General features: G+C 30.5%; 1 protein-coding gene across 1 annotated transcript in view; it reads right to left on the reverse strand.

Annotated features, from left to right (window-relative positions):
• The window catches only part of LOC123655104, a 29810-nt gene extending 21042 nt beyond the window's left edge, over window positions 1-8768 (reverse strand). Inside the window, exon 1 of the mRNA XM_045590941.1 lies at window positions 8575-8768. Within this exon, the coding sequence (XP_045446897.1) occupies window positions 8575-8768 (194 nt within the window). The remainder of the gene's footprint in view (window positions 1-8574) is intronic.
• Between the last annotated feature and the right edge of the window lie 4383 nt (window positions 8769-13151).

Raw genomic sequence — 13151 nt, forward strand, 5'->3', positions numbered from 1 at the left:
TATTATTAATGTATCACAAGTCGCACGGAGTTGAAGTCTTACGTAAACAATTTGAATGTCAATTTGTAAGTAAAAAAGGCATTTTGTAGTAAGAACACCTATATACAAATCAAATGTTATACGATCCATATAGTTTTTCTTTTATACGGTAACTTTTTAAGTACATTATTTTTATTTTATTGTAATAAATAAATTGGCCTTAGTCCGTCTATTGCAGACGATTTAGACAGTGTCAGACAGACACTGTGTCCCCTAAGACACTCTTCAGGAAAACGTAGAGTTGCCTAAGCTCTGCACCACCCTTTCGACCTTACTGGCTAGGCCCACAGGAACGACGAGTCGATACGTGTGGAGCCAGTTCGGCTGCAGGAGTCTTTTGCATTTTAGGGCTATGCCACGAATGCTTGACGGAGACCCCATTCCGGGTTTCAAATGAAGTTTTCCTTTCCGTTTTTCCTTTAAGGACTCTGATGATTTTGAGCCAGGCATATCCCTTGGTCGCCTTTTACGACCCCTACGGGAAGAAAGGGGGTGGTGGTATTCTATTATTGTAATATGTACTTTAAAAAAACTTCTAACTCTTGTGAAAAGGTGTAAATAGTTTTCAAAAGACTACCATCTCTTAAACAGAGTTCTAATTGGGTTAGACCACTTTATAGCACTGTATCAGACATTCATTATCTTAATAATCAAACTACATACTAAATAAAACTAAAGAAACAAATAATATTGGTAAATCGGTATCGATTTGTTAGACTAAATAATACAGTGACTTATTTATCTTTCGTTGGTAGATGTTTGATATTTCATAGTTGACAAGTATGTTAAACAAACATACTATGTCAAAAAAATAATGAAAAAAAAACAGGTAGTTTCCACTTCTATTAACAAACAAACTGTTAAGTAAACGAAGTATGACGACATAATATGATTTATGTTTTAAATCGCGATGTCCAGACGACTGTATTTCGTTATTTACTCAAACTATTAGGATTTATTTAAAAAATCGGTAAACAGACAGAAACATGAACAAAGGTAAACGAAATAATTGTGTTTGCAGGCAAACGAAGAAAAACCGACTTCAATTATACCGACAAGTAATACAACGTAGGTAGACGAAAAAATAGTCAAGTAAATACGCATTATTAAAGATTACTCCAAAAGTTGTAATCAGATCTCGATGAAATTTCAATTTGACCACTTGATAAGCATCGGCTTTCGATCAAATTAAAAATAATTAAAATCGGTACACCCAGTAAAGAGTTATGCGGATTTTCGAGAGTTTCCCTCGATTTCCCTGGTATCCCATCATCAGATCCTGGTTTCCTTATCATAGTACCAAACTAGAGATATCTTCTTTCCAACAAAAAGAATTATCAAAATTGGTTCATAAACGACAGAGTTATCCCCGAAAATACAAAAAAATATATATATACGGTCGAATTGACTGATTGAAATTGATTGAATCGACCTCCTCCTTTTTTTGAAGTCGGTTAAAAAGTGGACATCCCTGTCTGATGCCCTGTTTTCTGCTCCATGGGTTGCGGGTTCTATTCCAGCCTGACTCTGGGTGTAATATTTGTATTTATATTATATAATATTTCATGTATATTTATCAAAAAAAGTATTTAGCTATATCAGCCGGCTGTTACCTATAACACAAGCATTAAGTTGCTTACCATAGAAACAGACGACCGTGTCTGTATGTTATAAGATATTTATTTATTTATTTTATTTCTGCAGTTGTGAATTATGTTGTCAGTACGATAGTTTTAAAAAAGTTTTGTACTTTTAACTGTAATCATAAATCATTATGTGTTATACCTTTTATCTATTTATATACTTTTTTTTTGTAAAATATAGATAGTCTAATTCATATCATATTAATATCCCTTTAAAAATATGTTTAATAATTGAAATTCTTTTGTTACTTAATAATATCAAAAGCTTGGTTTAACCTACGTCAATGCAGATTAACGATTCAAAGTTCGTTTGCAGATTAAATAATTAATAATCAAAGAGCAATACTTGAAACAAAAGAGGTCGAATTACAATAGGCACAGACCGAAACATAAATGGTATGTAACTATATATATAAAAAAATCACTCGCTTTATCATTAACTGTTACGTTCGTGGAACTTAACTGTTTAAGTAAACCGTTAACAATATATTTTACGTTATTAAGAATTATTTTTATAATTGCAAAATTACTTGATGATCCACGTGGGTTTGTCCACATTAATCTGTCTGGTACTCATACACCTTCTTACGCAAGCTTGGCATGGGGAGTAAGCTCGTGAATGCGTGACGAGATCGTTACGAAAAGTATGATAGGGCAAGGCGAACGGAAGTTGAGAGGGAGATATAAGTTAGATGGAGCTAAAGAAGTTTTACTCCAGTAGCTCCAATGTTGATACCGACATCAACATATACGAACATCAACATTTTGTATTGAAACGTATATATTTTTTTCAGATTTATATTCTACTTTATTAGTGAATAGAGTGATCTTCTGTCAGATCAAGGAACTCCCAGTCAGGCTGCTCCAGATATGAGCAGGATATTTCCTGCTGTGACCTACCTCAGTCAATTTAAAAATTTAGTACCAACCCTCATTTAAATCTGCTAAAGTGAATTTAAATTCACTAAATCTAGTATCACAGATTATTACAGGTATTATGTTCAAGATAAATTACAGCTTAAGTTCTGAATATCTTGTGAACAAAATGAATGGACTTTGTGACAATGTAACAGTCTGTAGGCATACGTTGCATGAATTCAGTACAATAGTACTATAGGAAGTCACGCAGTACAATGCTACTTCCGTTTTAAACTCCAATGATAGCTGACGAGTGATGAAGCAAAGTACTTGAAATATGTGTACATGGGTTAACTTTTATGAAATAATTTTAAGTATGAAAATTAGCAAGTAGGTTTTATTTGATAAGGCAATTAGTGCATTTGCATCAAATATCAACAATTTATTTGACGACGCGTTGCGTTGATTTGACAATATCTTAGTGTGAATCTATGCTTATCATATTCTAGCTCTTGTGTATGTTTCTGAATACACAGGAGTCAATAAGAGTGAGTCGTTTATTTGTTAATTATTTATTAACTTGAAAACGATAATATTAAAATTATTTTTCATAAATCAATTAATGTTTACATGTGAAGCTACTATCTAATTGCAATTTAGATTATCATTAGTTACTTTAAAAAAATGTTAGGTGAATAAATAATTACATTTTAGTTGTGTATTTCATGAAGTATAACGCCACTAAACTCACACATTTTTGGGAATAATGAACTTTTCAAATTATTTATTTGCGTTAACACAGCTTGCGTATCTTTCCCAGATCAATAAGGTCACAATTGTTAAAAGTTTAAGCCTAAACAACTTAAGCTTTAATCATGCGTTGGAACTTCGTAACAAGTATTGAATTGCTTGGAGCGATTCTTGTCAATTAGAAACTTTAGTTACATTGTTAATAGTTCTAGAAAGTTCGTTACTGTTACATGATTTATACAAAATTAGTGGTCGCCCAGTGGTCAAAATTCGATCATAAATAATTAAAATTTTAAGTTTAAATATTATTACGGTTCTGTTGTCAAAGACTATCTATAATATAATAAAAATAGGTAAAAAAACTTTTTAAGTTAAACGGTTTTATGTTAAACATACATTGCAATGTTTAAGATAAATGTACTAAAAACCAAAAAATAATAAAATAGATACAGTCGTGGGAATTATAAACATATGCATAGACTAGACTAAAATAAAACCGTGGGGCACGTCAATTGTCTACAATCGTTGATTAAAATGTTTGTTTTGTAATGTTACACTATAATTAGGCAGTTGTTCAACCGACAAAGATGGACGTGTGATAAGTAGGGCTAGAATGTGGAAACAAGCTAGCAAGCTCGATTATAAGCGAGTTTTAGGGTTTCATAGTGGTGAGCGAGTAGTACTTTTATCATATGTTTTGTCGATTAAAGACAAACTACGAGCAGTGAAACGATTCCTCGCCAGCCAGCAGTGTGAATGTCCAACGATAAACTAGTTGAAACATCTCTTTTATTTACATGGAGTGTATAACTATTGGAATTTCCATGAGCAAGAAAATAGTAAGTAATTTCCTCACCGTCTGCGGGCCAACTGCCTATTTTAACGACGAATTAAACGATTCTTCTATCGCACATTAAGTCGATAATTTGTAGACAATTGACGTGCCCCACGGTTTTATTTTAGTCTAGTCTATGCATATGTTTATAATTCCCACGACTGTATCTATTTTATTATTTTTTGGTTTTTAGTACATTTATCTTAAACATTGCAATGTATGTTTAACATAAAACCGTTTAACTTAAAAAGTTTTTTTACCTATTTTTATTTTCTAGTTTTTAGTTTTTATTTCGCATTCTGTTTAATTCATTTAGTGCTTCATTATTGCAAGGCCCATCTTAAATATTGAGGTTGTATAGTGCACTGTACTCTTCTTGTCAAGCCCTTTTATTTGATACCCATATTGGTGGGATTGATAAAAAATTGTTATCAGACATTTGGTAGCGGCGGCCAGCTTAGATTTCAATTTTGCATAGTAAATTGTATTCTACTTGTTGAGACCTTTCATTTGATACCCATGTTGATGGGATTGATAAAACCTAAGTTATCCGCCATTTTGTAGAGGCCGCCATCTTGGATTTTAATTTTATATAGTACATTGATTATACTGGTTGAGCACTTTCATTTGATACCCATATTGATGGGATCGATAAAACCTACGTTATCCGCCATTTTGTAGCGGCCGCCACCTTGTATTTCAATTTTTTATAGTATATTGTATTCTGCTTGTTGAGCCCTTTCATTTGATACCCATATTGATGGGATTGATAAAACCTACGTTATCCGCCATTTTGTAGCGGCCGCCATCTTGGATTTCAATTTTTTATAGTATATTGTATTTTGCTTGTTGAGCCCTTTCATTTGTTACCCATATTGATGGGATTAATAAAACATAAATTATCCGCCATTTGTAGTTGTTTGTTGTAGCGGCGGCCATCTTGAATTTATAATGATAATAAATAAACATAATTGTATTGTCACCAAAATCCAAAGTGTATACAAAATTTCAGATTAATCGGTTGACAGGAAGAGGGTGAAATTTGAATTACTAAATTTGACCCAAGAATAAATAATAAATAAAAAAAAATAAAACAAACGGGGTGAGCTAAATAAAACCGTTTAAAAAAATGAGTCGCTGAATGTGTTGCTAAGCGCAAAACTCGAGAACGGTTGGACCGATTTCGCTAATTCTTTTTTAAAAATATTCCTTGAAGTACGAGGATGGTTCTTACGGAGAGAAAAGTTCTAAAAAAAATTTAATAAAATTAAAGAATCGACTGTTAGGCGATACGAAGTTCGCCGGATCAGCTAGTATTTATATAATAATAAACAAAAGAGTATATATGCGTGCGTGTGACAATTAAATGATAGTGTGTATAATGTTTTTTTTTTATTAATTTAATATATTTTAATGCATAATTAAAAAATATTAGCATTCTAAACTACTTGTCTAAATAAACGATAGGTGTGCGATATTTCATACTCCTCCATTTGCACAATTTTCGTAACAGTTTTGCTTCATGTATTAATATATAGATACTAACTTATTACAAAATTACAGACAGTATACAGATAGATGTTAACAAACTTATAACTAAAGTAAAATAATTTAATATTTGATAAATTTGTACATTAGTAGGCTATCACCTAAAACACAGGTATTAAGTTGCTCCCTTAGGGACCCCATACTAGACTAAGTGTATGTTAAAAAAAAATGGAATTTTCTAATTACTTTGTAAATATATTTCAAAATGTACTACTTATTAATAAAACAAAATAGTATTCAATTGTCAGAAGTTCTACTTTAAATTGATGAGGAGAAATTCTTATTTGTCAACGTATCAAAATGATGTGTGAAATACTCATCATTTAAGGTATGACATGTTTATGTCCCTTTCAAACATTTTGACTCGTTAAGTAATGAATCTAACAACTTCAGAATAATTTTGTCTACTCCCTCTTTATTCAATTGTGGTTATATAATTGGATTTAACCGAACAAAGCAATTCCAAACACAACATACTTGTAATTCAGTTTCACTATAGAGTGTGGTGTTATTATGTAATAGTTATATTTTATACTAGCTAACTCGATAGGCGTTGTCCTGTATTGCGAACTGTAAAACGCGTGAAGTTTTAATCTAATCGTGAAGTTATAATCTTTTACGAAATTTAAATTAAGAACCTTCTACAATGTAATAGTGAACTTAAAAGAATAGTCCTTTTAGTCGAGCCGTTCTCGAGATTTACGCTTAGGAACACATGTAGCAATTAATTTTTATCTATATCTATCTTTTTTATATTTTCTATAAAATGTACTTCAATCGTCTTTATAAGTGCTCGAGTATTTATTCTATCAGAAATGGAATTGGATAATCAAAATTTATGACCTTTCGTTTATTTTGGTCAGTCTCGGAATTATGCTCTTATATTTTATTGTCCTTCAAACACTGGGCGTAAAAGCGCGTTTACATTTTATCTAATCGATAATAGTGACAACGACATTTATTTTATGTATATACATGTAGCGTGTAAACACGTTTGCTTAATACTAACAGCCTATATAACCTATTTGACACTTTAAGAATTTTTATATTCTATGTTAAATTTCAAAATTATTAACATTGATGCACATTCGGTCTCTTAACGCTGTACTAAGACACTATTAATCAATATCAATTGTAATTTTCTTTCTTTATCATAAAATATTACTTATATTATCGTAATATTTTCGTTTGGTATTGTCACTTAAGCTAGTTATTGCAATCACGATGTTCTTTATACTAACCACCATAAAAAAGAGAACATATTTTGTTTGTATTTTTAATTGTTCTTTGCCCGTTAAATAGTCATAAGAACTTATGTCTCTATTCTTTAAGCATATAGTGCTTATCTATAAATAGTTGTTACATTCGATTTGTTAATATTTGTAAGGAGTCAATGTAAACAAGTGATAGATAATCATATTTAATAAAATATTAAGCAATCAACGTTTTACAAAATAAATATCGTTTCGTCGTAATGTAAACGTACTGTGGTGAATGACCAGCTACATTATTGTGGCTCCATTGGAAGTACCGTTCTGTTTCCGATTCACTGAGCCCAGACAGACGATCGAAACAAGCCGTCATTCACTTTTGTCAATTTTATCAAGGCTTTCAAATATTTGCTTCCGTAAAAAATTGTAATTTTATCCGATTTTTTCTTATATTTCAAAACAAATAAATATAATAATATAAAATATAATCTAGTTGTTTATTTTTTTTTTTAATAATCCAACCACGGGCCACGTGTCAATTCCACGGGTTCTAAATTACCCGTGCCTTTGGTTCAATCGTTGTGCATTTTTATTATTGTACAGGCGATTATTTACATATGTGGCTTCAGCGTAATGCTAGGACGTGATGCACTGATGTTGACCGACGTGGTTTATCTATTACGATTTTGTTGTTTATACTTTCTTATAACAATTTTTTGTTGTTTCATTTCAAACTAGAGACCTTAGTTTCCTCTTAGCTATAATATAAATAAAACTTAGCAGTTTGTATGTCTACAAATGCCTATCTATTCAGTTCTTAGGACCTATTACTACAATGCCAATTATTTTAGAAAACCAGGGCCGATCATAGACACGGGGTGACAAAAACTGGGTAATATAGTTCAGATGAAAAATAAATGAGACTTTTTTATTAGTAATAATTATAAAAGAAGAAATATGGAACTGGTAAAGTATTGTATTTTTAATTACGTAATTTCAAGTTCGACTTACAATATTTAATTATTGTATAGGTTTAATACGATTCAATCTAACTTATGGTATATAATATAGAGATCATGAGATAAAGTTGTATGTGTGTGTTTTTAACACAAGTAAAATGATGTGAGGCGAGCATTCTCTTATGAAGAAAAAAAAAGTTGTCAAAACGTGCTGCTAATGTAATTATAATGCTTCATATATGTCAACTTATTTACCGATGTTTTTAAGTGTCAGACTTATAAATAATGTAGTTCTTATGTAAACAAAGTCAACTGTATTTTACTATCGATTATATGGTTTCGATTTACGACTATGATTTATATAATTAAATATTCTATGTAGATTCATATACGTGTACAAAATTTGACTTTTAAGATCTTACTTATAAAATCTTAACACAATACTGTGTATAATTTTATTTAAACTTGAGTAAAACCTCTTTTAAAAATCTTATTTTTTGTTTCAAAACTACTAACCTATTATTTTATAAAAATGGAATACCTATTCAAAACCAGAATGAAATACGAACTCGTTTACTGAAATACATTGTAATAATGCAAACAAAAAAAAAAAACATACAATAAGTATGCACATGAAAATACCCGTTATAATAAAAAATTGTACCTACGAAAGAAAAGTTTGCAACAAAAAATCTTTTATTACAACAGACGCATCAGCAACACTCGAATACCGTTTATTCTCGTCGCTGAGGGGCAATTTGCTGTCATTAGTACGAGACGGTTCAAAAATAGTACGTCCCCCACAAATTGAGTGACAGAGGAGGCGTTGAACGACTGTATCCTGTGCTGTGTTAAGGCGGTGGCGTTTATTGCGTTGATTAACTTGTTTGGTATATTGTCTTATGCAAAACAAATTAAGTTGCATTACGACCTTCTTCGTTGACAGTCTTACTACCAGGTATAACAAAAAAAAAAAATTAAAAAAAAATGACATCAATCGTAAAAAAAAAATGATTTTTTTTTTAAAAATGTTAGGAATTGAAAATAGGTAAAATTAATATTTTCCTTGTAATAAATTAAATTAAGTTCTTGAAGAGATTTATGCGAAACAACATTTCAGTAACATTTACAAAGACTTTTTTAATATTTTACGATGGTAGTTTCTATAAAAATTTTATCTTCAGATCAAACGCTGTTGAATATCTATTTAAAATCTCTCATTACCGGTCTTAATGAGAGGAAAAAAATGAAAGCAACGAATTCAAACGCTCGCAAAAGCGTCATTTTTGACAAGTGACGCCTTTGGCTACATTCCTATTTGCTTTTTGGGAACTTTTGGACGTTCTTTGACGTGCTGATGAATGAGATGAATTATTTCAGACCATTATTCTTACAGCATCAATCATTTGCCGTGAAGATGTAAGTTGTGACAAACGTGTTGCTGTTTGCACTTTGCGACTATTTTCAAATAGTTTATGACGTGAATTTCCTGCGAAGAACAAGGTTGATACTCTTTGCAGGTCAAAGAATACAAAATTGTAGTTTAATGTTATTATTACTACCTTACAAAAAAAAGTTCCGGAAAACGAGGAACCTCATCCGTTTACATCCGCTCGTTTTGTTTATGATTTAATCTATTTATTTTTATATAAGACCGTTTTTATTACATTTTCTAAATTTATTCAGCTGTGAAGGTTCTGTATGCTTGTTTGACCTTATTTTTTATGCGATCATCAAAATCAGATAAAGAATATTATTAAATATTACGCCACAGTGTATATTGTTTACTAATATCTCATTAAAAAAGCGTATTTTTTTTCTTGCAATTTTCTTTTTTATGTAAATTTTTGCGGCTTATCATAAATTTTGATGTAGTTTAACCCTTAACTTGCAAGTTGCACAGGCTCTTCCTGCTTGAGCGTTCTCACTTATTTACTGAGTAATGCCGCTAATCTCCTTGTTAAGATGATGACTGACAATAACAAACACGCGCCAACAAGCTCAATACAGAAACACGTAGTTATAGTAACAAGGGCGAAACATTATTCTAAATATAAATTTTTGGCGACACACTACCGCGTAATACTTTTTATAAGTATTATTAGGCATTGAATATATTAGTAGAAATTGAAATTAAAAGCTACGTTTTTTCATCGAAATCTCTATTGTAAAATATATTTTTCGGGTTAAAATTAGAACACAGAAATAAATACCTATGTAACAATCCATTACATATCTATCGTATATACTAAATACAGAAGAAATACAGATTGTGATTGACATGACACACATTTGATATTCTAATAATCAACTTTAAACAATGAAATACACACTTTTATAAGGGATTAACGAGACATTGAGACTGGGTCATTACGTAACTTTAATTAGACAAGTAATAACAAAAATTGTGCAATTGTTGTTGTTTAATTAGTTGAGTAATAAACAAAGTAGTTGTTTAATCGCAATTTTAAAATGCCTATGGTAGCCCATTGACAAAATCCGCTTTGTAAAATATTAGTTCCAAATACAATTGTTTGTTTTTCTTGGGTTAGCTTCAAAGAAAATAAGTGTATTCGACTATTCGATCAGGAAGCATTTTTTTTGCTACAAATTTTAGCAATTGTTCTCTTTTTACAGTTAAATGAAATACTGTTACAAATGCTTCTATTGTTTTACTTGACCTACATTTTTTTAAATTATATAAAACAATACGAAAATGATAATGACTATAATTTTTACAGAATAAATAGAAACAGGATTAACATTCGTTTCAAGACTAATATATTGTAAAATTATTGCTTCCATTAAACCGAGAAATTGTTTAATATAGAAATATTTACATTATTAAGTAAAAGTTCTTACTCCTTACTCTGACTACTACTTACTAACTCTGACTCACTACTTACTACTTACTCTAAGTTACTGATCTCGTTTGATTGGTGGTGTTTTAAGAGATTCAACCTTTTTTTATCCTCATAATCTATTATAAGCTCTATCGATTTATCTGAGAACATGATAACAATAAAGTCATTTCAATATATATTAACTCCAAATAAGGATCAAGATATCCGATCAAACTAACGTCACTAAATCGTATCAAAATCATTGAGTAATAAAAACGAAAGGGTTGAGACAATTCACTCAATATATGACGTAATAAATTGGACTGTTTCCTGAACTTCCTTTATACGAAACATTTTGTACTGAATACAAATGATTCCTTATTTTCCTTTGTAATTTCAAAATGGCCCTTAACCGTCTCCGAATTGCGACGTAGCGGTAACGACTTTATAACGCCGCAAAAGGCTATAAAAATTATCCGAAATCTATGAATATTTGAACGATATCCAATAAACATGGTGCTAACGATGTCAGGAATGAAAACTGATTTTGAGTGATATTATAATTTATGTAACGTTTGTAATTTTTATTTCACGAAAAAAGTACAATGTATATTTACCTTCATTAAAACAGGCCGTCTGTACATATTTTTGTTATTTTTTGTTAAAATAATATTTTCATTTAAAAAGTAGGACAATTTGAATATGGTCTCTTATTCTGGTCGAGCAACAAGTCAATTTACATATTGTTATTGGTTAAAATAATTTTAAAAATCGGAGTGATGTATAATAACATTCCAAATAAGATTCATTATTTATCCACATCAAAAATATACCAACGTGATTATATACCGTTTTATATAAACACGATGTAAACATTGTACATGTATAAACCTCAATTTAAGAACATATTTGTAAAAGACAAAAGATTACCCAATTAGCGTTCCAAATACGTCAGTTATATTTCATACAATCCGAACATAATTTATACGCAACATAGCTTAATTTACACAGAAAACTTTATGACTTTTATTTGTGTGTATTTACTCGTAATTTACAGAGCTTTATGTGTGAGTTAACGAGATTTTATATAAGTTAATGAGCCTTTTGTGTATGTGCATATAAGTTAACGAGACTTCTATGGCGAACAATGGATGTGAGCGTAACGAATGACTGCGCTGGAGCGGAAAGGACTGGGTTCATTGTACGGTCACGTTCGTCCACGTGAAAATGGATTGCACTTTAGCTGACGTGACATCGGATAAGTGCGGTTAATATGTCTATCTTGCTCTATAATATAGATTGTTGATTGTCTATCACCACACATTGTCTCATATTTGTGATAAATAATTGATATTGATATAAGAAAGAAAGAATAGAGAAAATGTTGCACACATTATATATTTTTGTGTTAGAGTTTGGACACTCAAATGTATTTCAATAGCTTCAGTATTCATTACAAAATTTTCTTAGACCTTATAATTTTGATAATAGTTTTTTTTTCAATTTCATTTTAATTGGCCTTCTTTTAAGTTTTTAGTCTATATCATCTTTTAAAATAAGGTTGCATAGATAAACTATCCAACAACGTAATAACAATAGTTTAGTTTTATATCAAAACAATTCCCTGTGTGAAATTAAGCTGAATTAGCTCGTCGTGTTTGTTAATGTGAGTGGGCTGAACGTCATTATACCAATAAAGCTGTTTACGGTTCTACGCAGTTTATAAATCCACTATGCGTCCTAGTTTCATCAGGGAGATGATCTCGCATTCAGCTCGCTTTATACAATAGCAGATTTTTATTATTTTCTCACAGCTTGATCTACTAGCCAGTGATACTTTTTATAAAATATAAATCCTCCTTGTTACTAAGCCTTCATTAATATTCTCAAAATATATGAAGATATCAATGTGTCTAAGTATAATGTGAATAGGATATACAATTACTCATTAGTTATTCAAGTTGCGTATGCACACCTCTGTGATCAATCCTCTTGCTTAATCAACTCTACCGCTTCTATAATGCCACGTGTTGAATCAATTATTTATAAAAGAAACGGGGAAATACACAAACACTGCACTTAAAATTCTATAAACGCTTTTAGTTATACAACACTAAATTGCATACGCCTTTACATTGTATTAACAAGATGAGAGTAGGTACTTATTCAAACAAGTACATCTTCTCAGAATCAGAAAATTCTTTTAAGACGTTAACATCGTAAAAAGATTAAACATATATTGATAATATTGTACTTGAGTCGCGATAATTTTGTTTGTCCGCAAACGAAAAAAGACCGACTTCAATTACATCGACTAGTAATATTATTATTATCTCTATTAATATTATTATTATTTCTCGCTTGTTTCTTTTTCTTTTATGTTATTTGTATTGTTTTTGGTTGTACAATAAAGTATATTTGTATTGTATTGTAACAAACGCACTAGTTGTCACTACGAATTTCGA

The sequence above is a fragment of the Melitaea cinxia genome, chromosome 7, assembly GCF_905220565.1.
Source record: "Melitaea cinxia chromosome 7, ilMelCinx1.1, whole genome shotgun sequence".
NCBI lineage: Eukaryota > Metazoa > Arthropoda > Insecta > Lepidoptera > Nymphalidae > Melitaea > Melitaea cinxia.